Below are 14731 nucleotides of genomic sequence, written 5' to 3' on the forward strand. Positions count from 1 at the left end.
CTTTCCCTGCATGGGAGAAAATACATCTAGAAAGAAATATTTATATGACAGTCTAAGAATTTCCTAAATTCTAACAACTCCAAAATGCAATTTGAAAAACTTATCTGCAATGGGGAACCCTGTTCTGGACCCAGCAGTTTAACAACAGGGAAGATGCACCCATCAACCACCTGGAGAGAAAAGCAGGCTATACTGCTGGCCTTGTCTGTTTGTTGTTGTCTTTTTGAAGTGCAGGGTATATCCAAGACAGTCAAAAGATTAATAGATAGTAATGTAATAGATTCACAGTACCTATGTAACTGAGGAATTGCTAGCATGGTACAGAACTTAAGAAACAGCTTTCAAACTTTCCCAGTGGAAACCAGAGGTCCAAAAAACACATTGCTGTTTTCTCAGCACTAAGGGAATGGCAAGGTTTTTATATCCTTTCTTTAAATTAGGGACACAGTTTTCATCGTGTAGAACAAAACTGCAATTCAAATGGATTCAGTATTTTGCCTCCTTTACAGTAAACTCTCTACAGTGGCAGCTTGGAGAAAATGATGAAGTCTTTCAATCGTCTGACTCCCAAACCCATGTGCTGCACTGTCACAATACACTACAAAATACACAGTGGTAAATAACAATAATTCACTTTGGACTATCATTTAAGAAAAAATGAAAAAGTCTCCACATCGGTGGAGTGCAACAGGAAATAATCTGGCAGAGTAGCTTGTGCTGTAGCTCATGGAGGGAATATACAGCATGTTTCTATTACAGACTTGGGGCATGCACGGGAAAGGGTGTGAAGGAGTTGTTGTCAGCAACTTGTCTATTAGCTTTTGAATAGATTTCCACTGCCTTCAGAACACGACTATGAACTTCTGTCAGCTGTCAGATCTTTTTCCAGACAGAAGAACCTGAGTATGACAATGATAAATCAAGCAGATGATGTATTGCAGGAGCAACTGGGAAGACTTCAAAGTTTGCCCCCACCCAAGCTGCAGCAAAAGACTGAAACACTCAAAGTTAGAGGAAATAAGCTGCACTTAACACAAGTTTAGGGATACTCTGGATCTGTCTGCTCAAGAAGAGAGCTTAAACCTAGATCCACAGTAGCCATATCTACAGACACCCATGTGAGATCTCACCATAAATAAACCAATTCTGTTAGCCATTATAATGTTTTTATAAAATTTCTTTTTAAACAAAGTATTTTTTTTCTCCTTGTCAAAACTATTGGTTTAAGCCAGAATAGAAGGGCAATATAAATATTAACTGGTAAACAATCCCACAGGTCAGCAGTGTGGGCTTCCCAGCCCAGGAAGCAGCATAAAAGCAGCAGCACTTCTCAGCTGCCCCAGCCTGACAGCAGCTAGAAGTGGATGAGGTTGCTTCTGAAGCAGAAGACAGCCAGCATATTTCAGCTGCTCCTGCACATCTGCTTAGCATTAAACTTCCTTCTTGGGGATTTTTTTTTTTTTTTTTTTTTTTTATTCCAAGACATTTAAGCTCTAATTGCTACCAGCTTTTAAGAGTCCCCCCTACAAATAATAAAAATATCAGACATTAGTGATAGATTCCACTTCACAGAGAGCTCAAACGAAGAGCTGCGGCAGGAGCCAGCGTACGGGGAGGAGGTCAGAGGCCTCAGAAACATGCTGTGCCTGAGCCAACAAAACACAAGCTTTGAACGGCCCCAGGTTTCCCCTTTAGGACAGGGTTTTACTGGAATTCTGCATGGGGCTTGGACCTGGTTTCCAATGGGATTGGTAACAGTAAGTGAACAAACCTTTGCTTCCTGCCACTCCTCTCCCCCACTGCCACACAGCTGAACACCGGCTGGTCTCAGATGACTTGGAAGTGCAGGGGGGGAATCTCAGTATTTGGAAGGAAAATTAAGGTTGCCTACTCAAAGCAGGCCACTCCTAGGGCAATGGCATCCCAATTCTGCTCTTAACATCAGTCCCCACAGCCCCTGCTGCCGACTTCAGCTGGAGCCAGAACAAACTCCTCCTACCGGAATTATTTTAAAAAGCTCAAAAGGAACATGGATCCATAAATTACAGCTAAGCCACGAGGCCGAGGCAGTTGTGAAGAGCACAGAGAAGGCTTTCCTTCGGAGCCACACTGCACAGAAATAGCAGCACAGCAGGCATTTCACTGGAAGTGGCTAGAGTTGGGCAACCCTCAGACAGGTCAAGGAGGTTCCTCAGGTGCAAAAGAAAAGGGAGGGGTTGAAGGGGCAAAAAGCTATGAAGACAAAATTAAGTTGGTTGCTATGGTGAACATGAAACATTATTCTAGGTTTCAGCAGAAGCCTTTCTGCTGCCAGTGAGACTGGTTTGTTTGCTGCTCCTCCCACCACTGGCAAGAGAACAGGCGCCAGACTGCTGGGGACTAATGCTTTATGCTTGTGATACAGCTCCACTCATCTCATTTTAGCAGCAGGCTATTTGTCTTGAGTAGAGTTAGAGCAGAGCGAGCTTCCACAAAAACCTACAATAGCTGGAGCCAGTCTAGAATCGAATGCACGAGCTCAATGCTACCAAAATCCAGATGCTACATTCATGGTACATATTAGTACTGCACATCCAGGTGGGCCCCTGCCCCAGCAGGTGCAGAGAAACTCCTCCTCCATGGGCATTTTAACAGCAGCTACTGATTTGTTTTGTAGAAACCAGCAGGTTTCTTTTTGTTAGTTAGACTGTCTGAAACTTTCAGTTCAGTGTTGAGCCCAGCATCCATTATTTAACACTGCTGCCAGCACCAGGAGGGACACTCTCCTACAGAATCACAGGTTTCATGTTGCTGCGGCTATCAGGGACCATTTTAACAAGCTTTTTAAAAATGAATGTCTGTATAGCTGTCTAGCACGTTAAGCTACATATTTCCCAACAATAGTCCTGCAGTAATTCTGGGGAACTGGATCATACTGGTCACGAGTCTCAGCATGGTTGTAGTTCTGGCCATGTAACCCTTGCCCCAAATGATTTCTGTGCATAGCTGAGAAGTTAGCATGGGCCAAAGACAGGTCTCTACAAGTGATCTGGATGTGGCTACCTTGCTTTGGAGGGCAAAGAGTTTAATTATACAGGTATGGCCTGTTCTTTGGAAGTTGCCTTCCACAGGAAATAACAGTCCCAGGGCCATCTAACCAACAAAACTATTTTGTTCTCATGAAGCCCTACCTTTTAACATCAACTGGGAATACCAAAATCTCTCAGCTGTTAAGGTGCAAATTAAATTACTGAAAGAAGGATTATAAGAACAAGTGGCCATGCTGAAGAGATACTGACACCTGGTCTGTTTCCAACAGTGATCTGTTCCATGAGTGCAGCTGAGCATTTTGCAGACTCATTTTCTAGACTTACACCTTTCCTGTCTTAATTGGAGGAGCAAAAAGAAAATAAACAATGCAATCAGTGATTCCTCAGACTGGAGCTAGGGGAAAGAAATGCTTCTGCTGAAGAACAGGCGTGTTCTCGTCCCAACAGTGGTGTCTGAAAAGTCAGCAAGGAGTGGGCTGACCACACTGTTCCTCAGACGTGTCCACTTCTTAGAATTGGCCTAGAGCCTTGCTGGCTGCAATGTTCATCACATATGGCAGAACAGAAAACAGAAGTTAAGCCTGAATTTCAGTTTACATTTTGGAAGACAAGCCTGCCAAGGAGTTGGTATAAATTAAGCACTATGTTGTTGTCCTGGGGGGCTCAGGTGGGACACCTTACTGCCCCAAGCAGGCAAAGAACCAAAGAGCCAGGCTCAGTCTACTGAGTCTTGCTGGGATTTTGCCTCCACTTTTCCCCTCCTTGCTTCCTTTCTGCATTCCTCAGACAAGCAAAGGAACAACCTCCTCCCTCCATCTCCTCCTGACAAGGTGAGGCTGGGCAGTCAAGAGCAGAAAGCTCAGTGAGGAACTCCAGAACTGTGGGGCTTGTTTCTGCTTTCATCTGCAGACAGTGCACCATGCTCATACCCTCCAAGACCTCCATCCCCCAGACCCACTGACCATCCTTTGTCAGCCTGTCTCCTGGTTTCTCTCCTCAAGTCTCTTCCCCTTCAGCTGGGGCTTGACACTTTGGTTAAATGGGAAGGCAGTAAAATGCGACAGTACTGGACTAGGGGAGGAAGACAAATACTTGGTGTTGCTAAGCTCCCCCAGAAACTGAAGTACTTTTACCAGAGAATTACTCTGATACAGAGTCTATGAGTAGTTTTACAACATGGCTGGAAAGAGGAAAAGTGCAGATGAGCCTTCATCCGAACTAGAACCATTGCCATGCATTCTTGGCTCACACAATTAATTCATTCAACTAGGCAGAGAACAATGGATAGTCAGAGAAATGGGAGGATGGCACAGAAAGGTTTCAAGTGTTTTGATCTGTCTCACACTGTCCTGCTCAGGGCACCCTGTTGAACTGTACCATTGATGTTTCTCCCCCCAGGCTCCAGAAAGGCCTAAATAAAACCAACACTTGTGGCTGGTGCCTGGCCCAGGGTGGGCCTGGTAAGACATTATACTTCTTAGGTACCACAATGACAGATTCATTTGTTACTGTAATTTCTGGGCAAGCAGCTGTCCCACATCAGGACAGCTTAAATAAGCTTTCCTTGCTCTTATGTCTGTGGGATGCTGATGCATCGTGTTTAAAGCAATCGTTTTAAGATAGTCCTTGAAGGATACACATATATTATTTTTCCCCCCCCAATAGGAGACCACATTTTGAAGTAAACCTCTCACCCCTGCAGAAATCCCTCCTCTTCTATACACTTGAAGCTGAACATCACCTCCACTCCCCATGCCATCTGTTCAAGAGGGCTGTATCTTGAAAAAATATTTGACTAGTAGATTATCAAACATGCAAATCCAGCTGAAGTGTCTGAGTAAGAGGATTGGCAGCAGGCATTAAATAAGGCCTTTAATTTTAGTCCTATTCACCAAGTTCAGCTTCATCACAAACAGCCTGGGGAAGGTTTGTCAGTGCAGGGGGTGGGGGCAGAGGTGCTGAGCTGCAGTGACGAGCACAGCCAGCATCCTCCTCCTTCCCTGGCAGAAATTATCCCACTGGGAGCTGCTGTGGGGCTCCTGGCCTCCCCGGCACCACCACGCTGCAGACCAACTTCAGACCACGTCCACTTGCCACGTAGCCTGGTGTACACTAGACCCGCACACGCTGCTTGGAAAATGTTCACATCTGGCTTTCACGTGACTCGAGCGTGCCTCAGAAATTCATCATCTGGATAACTCACTCCTGCAGGGGAGAAATCCACAACCAGGGAGCCCTTTCCTGAGTTGGAACGGAGGAGCGGGGCGCCAGAGGATCGTGTGCTTGACAAACTGCACAGTGACACGCTCACAGCTGCATTTTCACAACCTCATCCAGTCCTTCATCCTTTCTAAAAGTACAAACGCAAAGAAAACTTAGTCCCAATTTTCCACCCTGTTTACTTCTGTAAAAACCCATTTTAATCCCATTCGCAGACCCAGAAGTATCCAGGACTGTTTAGTTTTTGTTCTGGCAGCCACAGCTCCCATTAACTCTTTCCACATGGCAAGTGAGGATTGTTTCCCACATGATCACTCTGGTACAGCCCCTGCACATACAGTTTTGTAGCAGTTCCAAGTTTTTCTGGGAAGTGCCTAGAATATCTGAATGCTAATCCACATCTACAGCTGTACAAACTGAGAGCATCACCCCTCTGAGGAAAAAACCAGCCTCCAGCACTGCCAAGGAGGAGGGCAGAAAAGCCCCAGACGTTGCACTTGGAAACTCACAGGTATGCACACGTACTGGGATTCATGTGTGGCTCAAAAAATGGAGCAAGAGTCAAGTCCCAACTGTGAAGCAGCCATTCTGCCAAGCACAGAACACTTAGCAGTACTGGTGTGTCCAGGCAGAGACAGCCAATAATCAGTGCATACTTTGTAACTCCTGCTGGACACCCCTGTAAGTAATGCTTCCAGCCATCTCTGGTTAGGTGAGCCACTCCATTCAGAGTAAACCAGAGAGGCTTTGTCCTGTCACGCAGCCTGGACACAGGCCAGCTAGAATGGGACAGGTGTGAAGCCACACACACAGCTGGAGGCACTTAGGGAGCACTATTTTACGGGTGAGTGCTCTCAACAGACTAAGGACACACACCCTACATACAGCTTTCCAGAATCTCAGGAGAGAGATTCAAGTGCTCACCAGCCTGAGACTAAATTACCCAAAATGCCCAGGGAAGATTTTATCCACTCTTCCCAGCCAGCCAGACCCATCTGTGCCACATACAGATTCCTGTGGTGGCTGAGGATCATCACCCTCCGCTCCAGCTCCCAAATGCACTTCTCACCTTCCTTATCTACCATGCCAAAATCAAAATACCAGTACTCTCTGTGCAAGAGAGGAAGAACCCATGCAGGCAGCGTTAATACCATCTGCCACTGACAGACAGAAGAGGAAGGCAGAACAGTAGCAGATGGAGAATAGAGTCTTCCTTAAAACCAAGAGAAATGCCATTATATCCCCGAAGGTACCAAGTGCTTTCTTGGCACTTGGCTGAAGACTCTCTGAGGCATTTGCAGGGTTCAAGCTGTTCTGCCATGGCTGTGCTCAAGCCACACCTCATTTTTCTAGCCCTCCCTGCGCCCAGTCTCCCTGCCCTCTCTCCTGGACACAAGGCTTTCTGCAGTGCCAGTGCTGAACTGGGAACAGCAAAGAACACAAACACATTCTTTTCCCTCATCTTGCACCCTGTCCCCACACTTCAGTTTAAAAGCCAAGGAGCAAAACAAAAAACCCACACCACACACAAACATCTCTTTCTCTCTTAGCCCATCTTCCTCCCACCCCAGCATATGGGCCACCCAGAAGATGACAGTGATCCTATACATCTAATGGGCCACATGTCCTGTCAGCAGAAAACTGAACCAGTGTGGAATAAAGTCTCCTATCTGCTCTTCTCTTCAGTAGCCTCAGGCAGAAGTCCAAAGCACTTCAGTTTAAGCAGTGACTTTAAAAATATGGTGTACAAGGAGACATGTGAGATCAGCTTCTTTCTGCCAGAATACTACAGACTGGATTTGAAGTGTGGGATTGGAGTGGACAGATTCACATCTTGACTGAAGATGCAGAATTGGGTCACACACATACAGATACTGCAAGGACATGAAATCTGCCTGACTTAGCAGCAGTTCTTCCTCAAATCCTGCTCTCTGCTAGTGCACCTGAGCCCAAGAGCTGTAGTCTTGCCTTGGAAAGAAACCCAAACCCACAGAATGGATGTTCTTCTAATTATATGAAGAACTTGTTAAAAAAAAAAAACAACAATCTTTTTAAAAAAAAAACAGGAAAGAAAGTTTGGTCTTTGGGGAATAACTGCATCAAGCAAAAGCCAACAAACTGATCAAAAGTTTAGCAAATTCCCTACCTGAGGAAGAATAATTCTTTATCATAAGAAGAGGAAACTCTGTCATCGATGACTGAACTCAAGATGCACATTGAGATCACTAACTACTAACTTCTTCCAGAACCAGGCCCAAGATGTATATCCCCAGTAATTAAATGAAAAGGTTTGTTTGGTCCTTAATTGCTATGTTTTTGCCTACACTGTCCTTCTTTTATTACTAAATCCTTTATCTTCCTGAAAAGGGGGGAAAAAAAAAAAAAAACCAACAATAAACAGCTATGTGAGAACCAAAATGTTCTGCCAGAATCTGCTGTTTTTAAATTCCATGCAGCAATTAGTACAGACAGCCAAGAAGGTTAATCGTATGATGAGGGAACAGATCCTGATTTCTGATCAGGAGCAATCTTGTCAGTACATGCTTGTGAAGTTACAAAATAGTGACTGGCAAACGATCTCATCCAGCCATCCTCATCAACAGGCCAAATGGCACCAAGGAGCCAGTCCACCATTACTGCTTCTGCCCTAATTGTAGGAAACAATGCAAGGAGCACAGTGCACACGTGTGATTCATCAGGATAAACACAAGAGCACATGCCTCAGTCCACAGGGATCATGTCATACCACAGATTTCTTACAAGGATTTAAGATGTTCCTGGGACCTTGCCATGGGCTTGGACAGACTTGCATCCCTATTCACCACCTTAAAAAAAAAAAAAAAAAAAAAAAAGGCAACCCAAAAAAAATGTTCCAGGCTAAAGCTTTCAGAGGGACTGTAGGGAGACAGACTTCAGAGACAAACACCATGAGACCAGAATGACTCAAAGTAACATTTGAGTTAAAAACCACATTCTAGCTTTGTTGCTATCACCTGGGCTCAGATTCACTAAGCAGTGACCAACTGCCTGCTTGGGGCAAGTAGCCTCAAGCATCTGCTGCAGTGGCCACCCTGACATAAAATGCATTTGCCTCATGCTGGGATTGCCCATGGTAGTTAATTGGATTTTTCAGCCTCTTTAGTAACGCACTTAGATTTGGCTTCTTTGAGAACCCATTTAAAAGACTTGAGAGAGTTCTTCTGACTGAGAAGGTAAAACTGAGACAGATTTCACAGTCAGCTGGATTAGTTAAGGCATGCCCCCAGTTCCAATATTAAAAGGGCATCCACCACTCCAGATGACATCCCATCAATGCTGCAGCAACCTTAAGGCAAAGGAAAGGCAACAGTATGTGTCTCTTGGAGCGGTCCTTCCTTCTCCCTCTACTGCAGCCATTTCCCACAAATATTACAAAACACCTGCCAGGGCTGGAGGCTGTACATTCCCTTCTCTCCCTCTACCCACGTGTAGCTAAATGCCTGCCGCAGGCCTGTGGAGCTGGCAGAGACCTCCACACTCAATTGCATCAACCAAGCTTTGTTCCCAGGGTCACCACCTCAGTCCTGCAACAGGTAAAAATAGCTCCAGCCACACAGCCCTGCTGGTCCAGCTGGGGGCTCACACATTTGTGACCCCACTGAATGATTAAGCACAAAATGGGTGGCACACACAATTCATTCTCTCCATATTGTCTTAAAGCAGACAGCTCAGACTAAGTCAAGAAAATAAAGCTCATTTATGAAAAGGGAAAAAAAAAAAAAAAGAAAAAGAGCAAGACAGGCCATGGAGCTCTAAGTGCAGGCTAGACACCTGCCGTGTGACAGGATCAGAAAGGTTAAGCTCTGAAGTGATGAGCATAGCTCAGCTGTAAGGACAGAAAAAGCCACAAGTTGAGCCATTTCCCTTTGTAATTACAAAGGAAGCAGAAAAAAACCTATCCCTGATAATGCAAAGAAACAGCAATAAAGGCAACTCCCTGAAGCTGGCAGAGTGCACATCCTTAGTGCATAAGGGTGAGGAAGAAGGTTTCTCTAGTAATGAAGAATTAAGCCAAGGAAGCAACTTTGGCCACCAGCTCCACCCATAATTCCTAGGCAGCATCCCACAAAGGGATCAGCCACAAGGACCCTTGGTGTTGTTACAACAATCTGCTTGTTTCTCGCTTGAGGCCCTACTTCTGTCATTGCTGTAACTCTCTCAACTCTGCTTAGCAATTTCCTCATTCAGGGAAAAGAAAGCATTGCAGATGTTTCTATAAAAAGTTTGTGAAGTGTCTTCCAATGGACTCTGAAGTTTTTATTTACTTGCCAGCAGATATATGCTTCCTAGTTTTAGATTACAGGAGGGAAAGAAAGCAGTGATTGCTGGCTGTGTGAACCCATAATCTTGCTACTCCAAAAATTGGACAGGGGAACCCAGCTGAAAGATGGTTTACTCATTCAAGGAAGCCTCATCAGCATCCTGAGGCAACACTGGCTTGAACCAAATTGTTAAGTTAATATTCTAAGTGCTCAATTACAGGCACTATTTAAAATAGACTTCAGCTGCCAAACTCAGCCAAAGCACAGCCAGCTCGATGCAGACAGGATCTGAACAATGACGGAAAGGAGACACTGCAGGACTGAGGGAGTCATAACTTCTGTATTATTGAAGTTTATTCCTCCTCACTTGGAGGAGCATCCTACAGTATAGCAACAAGGTGCCAGAGGAAGCCACCAAGCAATGGCTTGAAGCCAGCTGTGCCCCAGCAGCAAGCTGGGCAGTCTGAGCAGGGAGGAGTTTGGTTATGAATTCAGAGGGGGGGTGGGCAGCAGTGCTCCTGCCCAGGCACATGGAAAGTCATGACCACAAGGGCTTGGTCACCTACAAGGCAGGTGGCAGAGATCACTTTGAAGGCACCTCTTGTGCTGGATCTGATCTCAGTTAGCAAAGAGGATCCTCTCAGTAGCTGAGGAGCACTAAGACACAATGGAGAAAAGTTGTGAAGCCCACACCAGCTCTCTCTTACCACCAAACACCAGGTCCCAGATGCTTGCTTCAGCTTCATGACTGGGATCTGACAGCTTTGGCATGAAACCAGCCAATAAAGATTCTCAGCAAGGGGACAGGGAAAGATCTTACACCAGGAGTCTGCAGCTTGCTCTAGCCAGCAAGGGGGTTTGTGGGGTGGGGCAGGGGACACAATGACATTTTTAGGGGAGAAACATACTCCAACTGGTTTTATAAGCCACATCAGGATTAGCAGATATCTCAAGGGTTAATTAGTTCACCATGCACAGATGGTAGCTGGTAGGGTTTGCAGAATGGATTAAGCTAATCTGTGGCTTGTAATGTACCATACAAATATCCATTCCTAGACTTGCAGCAATTCTACCCTTACTTTGATTTGAGGACAGAAAACCCACACAATGGATGCCAGCATAGAAGTAATGCCTATTTTGAGTGACAAACGAGTAGCTGTTCACTTGGCTAATGCAAATGACAAATTGGAGCTTGAAAAATAATTCCTTCCCATTTTGCTGCAGAGGGTCTTTGGGTGGACCAAGAAGAGACCATTTGTTGCAAGTGTACAGAATATGCCCTGGTAACCACTCCTCACAGTTGTACTGAGGGCTCTCCAGCACTGACAGATGGTCATAGAGCAACAATTCAATTGCCTGGAAACATGAAGGCAGCTTTCTGAAGCAGCTCTGCAGCATGTCAGATAAAGCCCCCCAAGTCCAAGGTACCAGCACATGTGGCATTTCAGGCCACAGCAAACGCCTGTGCCTTCCCAGAGCCCCAGGGAAGCTCCAGGTCTCCGAGCTGGCTGCAGGTTTAAGCATTTATAATTAGATCACATCCAAGCAAAGGGCTGTGTGTTTACACAGCCCGTTGCACAAGAGGAAGCCTGGCTCAGGGCTGGCATGCAGAGATGCCCCAGATCGGCACAAGACTCCCTTTTGTTTAGCTAAGGACGTGCCACGCTATTGCATTTGGTTCAGAAGGTCTGAAATGTTTACAACCAGCATCAACTGCAGCGGTAAATGTTTCCATAACTCCTATTAAACTCTGAACTTATCCAGTTTCTCCCTGCTCTAAGGGGTGAGCACAGGGCTAGCTAAGACACTCACTCTGGCAAGGCAGAGGTCAGGGTAGAGGTGACGTTGGCTGTCTGAGGCATTCTCCGAATGTTTCTGCAATCAGCCATGCTCGTGTCATGCCTGCACATGCCTGAGACACAGCAGCTGTGGGATTCCTGCCGGACAGTGTGGGACAGCTGTGCTCACGCCCAACAGCCTTGCCCAGCACCTCTTTGGTCAAGACACAAGATATTCATAAGGTCTCATTTGTTGGGAGGTGCTTGCATTTAAAAATGCCTATGTGTCTCTTGTTTAAAGATGGAGTAGTTCCATGATCTGCACCTATGGAAGAAACTGCATTTCAAAGCTATTTGTTATCTTAAAAGACCCTCACAGCAATCATGAAAATCTTACTTATTTACCCTATCCCTTTTTTCAAGTGTCATAAAGCTGGTCTTTGTTAAAGGCTGTAACTGGTGACTCCCTTGGCATATTCCTTTGCTCATTGCATGCACACTCCCACAACATCTAGCTCCAAACAGAAGGAAGCATTCCTCTGCCATTCTAAAATCAAGTAAGAAGATGGCCGAGAACAGAGTCCCTTTATGCAGCTCAATTTGTTCAGAGAGCTGCTTCACATTCCTCTTTTTTTCAGCCACACTGTTTCCAAGCCCTAGCTGCACAAACAGCCCAGCACCAAAAAGCAGAGAAGAGGAAAGAGTCCCAGAAGGAGAGCTGGCAGCATGGAGAGCTGGGACAGCCAAAGGAGGGAGCCTGACCTGAGTGCCCCTTGCAGGGACGGATGACCATGTCACTTGGGGTTCTCAGGGCAGGGGGCCAAAGAGTCCAGCAGGGGAGAGCATCCACAAATGACATCTCAGCTACACTAACTCAACTTAATCGCTTTTCTCATGTCATGGCAGATCAGCTCCAACTTGCCCCCAGAGCCACAGGAATGAAGAGGCAGCAGTTTCCTTCCACTCCCAAAGCAGTTCCTCGCATCTCTTGTGCATGAATTGCAATACCCTTTCATGTAAACTGGTGCACTGAGCCCAAAGCTCTCCAGGTCTCCTAATGCTGTTCCAGGTCAGTGCTAAATCAGGTTTTCCCAGAGACTTCAGCAACGTTTTTTAGATTTTTACATGGCCCCAAAGCCCCCAGTGCTCAGGATGTGGCTGAGGCAGGAACTCCCACACTCAGCTCTGCCTTCTACCAAGTCACTTGGAGCTTTTTATTTAAGGTCAGCCCCTCTAGAGAAGGTGCTGCTGTCAATTGAATTCACGGGCTCCTGTGAACAACACTTATATTTAGGAAGTCCTTCCTAGAAGTGCAGCCCAGACAGAAGCTTTGCAGGAGGTTAAGAAGACCAAGCGTGCCCTAGTTTATTGCGTAGGGCCAGCACCTTGTACCACACTTGCCTCTTCATTACCACACCCCACCTCAGGGAAATTCAGGGAAAGGTACCAAAAGTATTGGACTGCAAAGGTAGCTGCCATTTGATGCACAGGCCATTGGGGTTAAGCAACAGGGTCTCTTTAGTGCATCACTTAGCTTATTACAGGATGGCAGCTTAAAAGCCTTCATAATTAACCAACAATCAATGTAGGCAGTGATAGTCATTGGAGTAAAGCATGTTACATTCATCTTCCTTTCCCTCCCAGAGACCAAGCCACTGCAGTATTCCTTTATCATCTTAAAAAGCAAGAAGAAAAAATCCTCCCCTCCCTGCACACAGGCCAGAGTTTTCCAGGAGTCACTATTGGTTTGAAAGGCTTCTCTTTGGATGCCCTGAATGCAATTTGAAGCATCCAAGGTTCCAAACAAAGTCAATGAGAGTTGCAGGTGCTCAATGCTGCTTGGGGAAAAAAATAAAAAAATTAAAAAATAGAAAGCCCTGACACATCCAGCTCAGAGCAGCCAGACCCAGAGGCCCATAATTACACATCCCTATTGAAAACACATCTGTAAAAATCACTAAGAGCAACATGGGGAGGGGAAAAATTGGATTTACATAGTTTCAAATCAGGGTTTTATAGGACATTTCAATCCAGGATTTTAAAAGCAAAACACTGAGGTACAGCCTTTGAGGCAGCCCAAACCCAGACACAGAACATTTTGCATCAGAAGCCTCACCAGAGGCTTTTGGAAAAGCACGATAAAAGATTCAAACTAGCACAGAAAAAGATGCCCTTCCACTCCAGAAAAGAACCCCAACTCTGACTCTGCATTTTGACCATTTGCAATGAAAGAGAAAGAAATGTAATACAATTATCAACTCATGCTGTTGATGGAGCTGTATAAATACAGTCAGAGAAGAGCAGTCATTTTAACTGCAATACTATATAAGGTGGGTCTCTCCAGTGCAAAGGAAAGAAACTGATGCTTATCTCCAGCAGGATTCAGCAATAAAAAGTTAAACTGCTACACAATTTAATGCCACACAAAATAAATAGATGGTTTAACAGGGGAAAGCAGGGGGTAAGTTCCTCTCTAGAATCATGCAGTACATATAAAAAGCCTGATGGCTTACCTGATTTTCTCTTTGAAGATCCATAGTCCCTGAAAAAAAGACAACAACAAATAGACATGGTTAGAGCTGGAAACAGTGGTGAGAGAACGAACGGGTGCCTCCCAAATTTCCACCCATATGCTTAAGAGCTCCTGCTGCGCCCTCCCTCCCTTAAAGCGGAGGTGAGGGCGGCCGGGCATGGGCGGGCGGGGGCCGGGGGCGTCCCGGGCAGCACCGGCCCATCACCAGCACCAGCTGGGGCTGCTGCAGCACCGGGGGCTCGGGAGCATGTGATCAGCCAGGCAGAGCGAACCATCCACAACCAGCAAGGCAGGGGAGAGGGGTGTCATTTTTCCCCCTTTAAATTGTGCTATTAAACGAACAGCTACTGAATTAACCCTTAACGTCCCCCCGGAGAGGAACGGGAATATGAACTGCTTGCTGCAGGGATGCGGCTGCTCCAGGCTGAGCTGGCGTGGCTGGCAGTCAGGAGGCTACTTAATTTGTGAATAATCTCCAGTCCTCTCCTAGTTATCTCTGACAAGCACTTGGAAAGCACAAGGAAAAAAAAAAACAAACCAAAACAACCCGCAAACTTTGTCCTTTCTTCTTTCATCCAGGATAGAAAATGCACCCTTACTTTTCCATAGTGATTTAAAAGGTGCTGGCACCTCTACTCATGCAGAACAGCTGAAACCCCAGACAGCTGCTGTAGGAGGGGAAGAAATTACAGACGGGAGCTGCAAGAACTGATTAGGGATAAGCAAAACTGAGGACAAAAATACTTGGCGATAGCTGTGCTTCCCCCCGGTGCTCTCCGGAGCCTGTCAGACCCAGCCCTGGCACGGTCTGCAGGGGCAGGAGCCCGGCAATGACAGCCTGGGCAGAGGCAGGATCGCTGTGGGGGCCCA

At 46.0% G+C, this 14731-nt stretch overlaps 1 protein-coding gene across 1 annotated transcript in view; it reads right to left on the reverse strand.

Moving 5' to 3' along the window:
* SH3PXD2A (SH3 and PX domains 2A) overlaps positions 1 to 14731 on the reverse strand; it is a 208667-nt gene that overhangs the window by 78879 nt on the left and 115057 nt on the right. The window contains exon 5 of the mRNA XM_017726177.1: positions 13842 to 13870. Within this exon, the coding sequence (XP_017581666.1) occupies positions 13842 to 13870 (29 nt within the window). The remainder of the gene's footprint in view (positions 1 to 13841; positions 13871 to 14731) is intronic.

This window comes from Corvus brachyrhynchos, unplaced genomic scaffold (genome assembly GCF_000691975.1).
Source record: "Corvus brachyrhynchos isolate BGI_N302 unplaced genomic scaffold, ASM69197v1 scaffold61, whole genome shotgun sequence".
In the NCBI taxonomy this organism is placed as follows: domain Eukaryota; kingdom Metazoa; phylum Chordata; class Aves; order Passeriformes; family Corvidae; genus Corvus; species Corvus brachyrhynchos.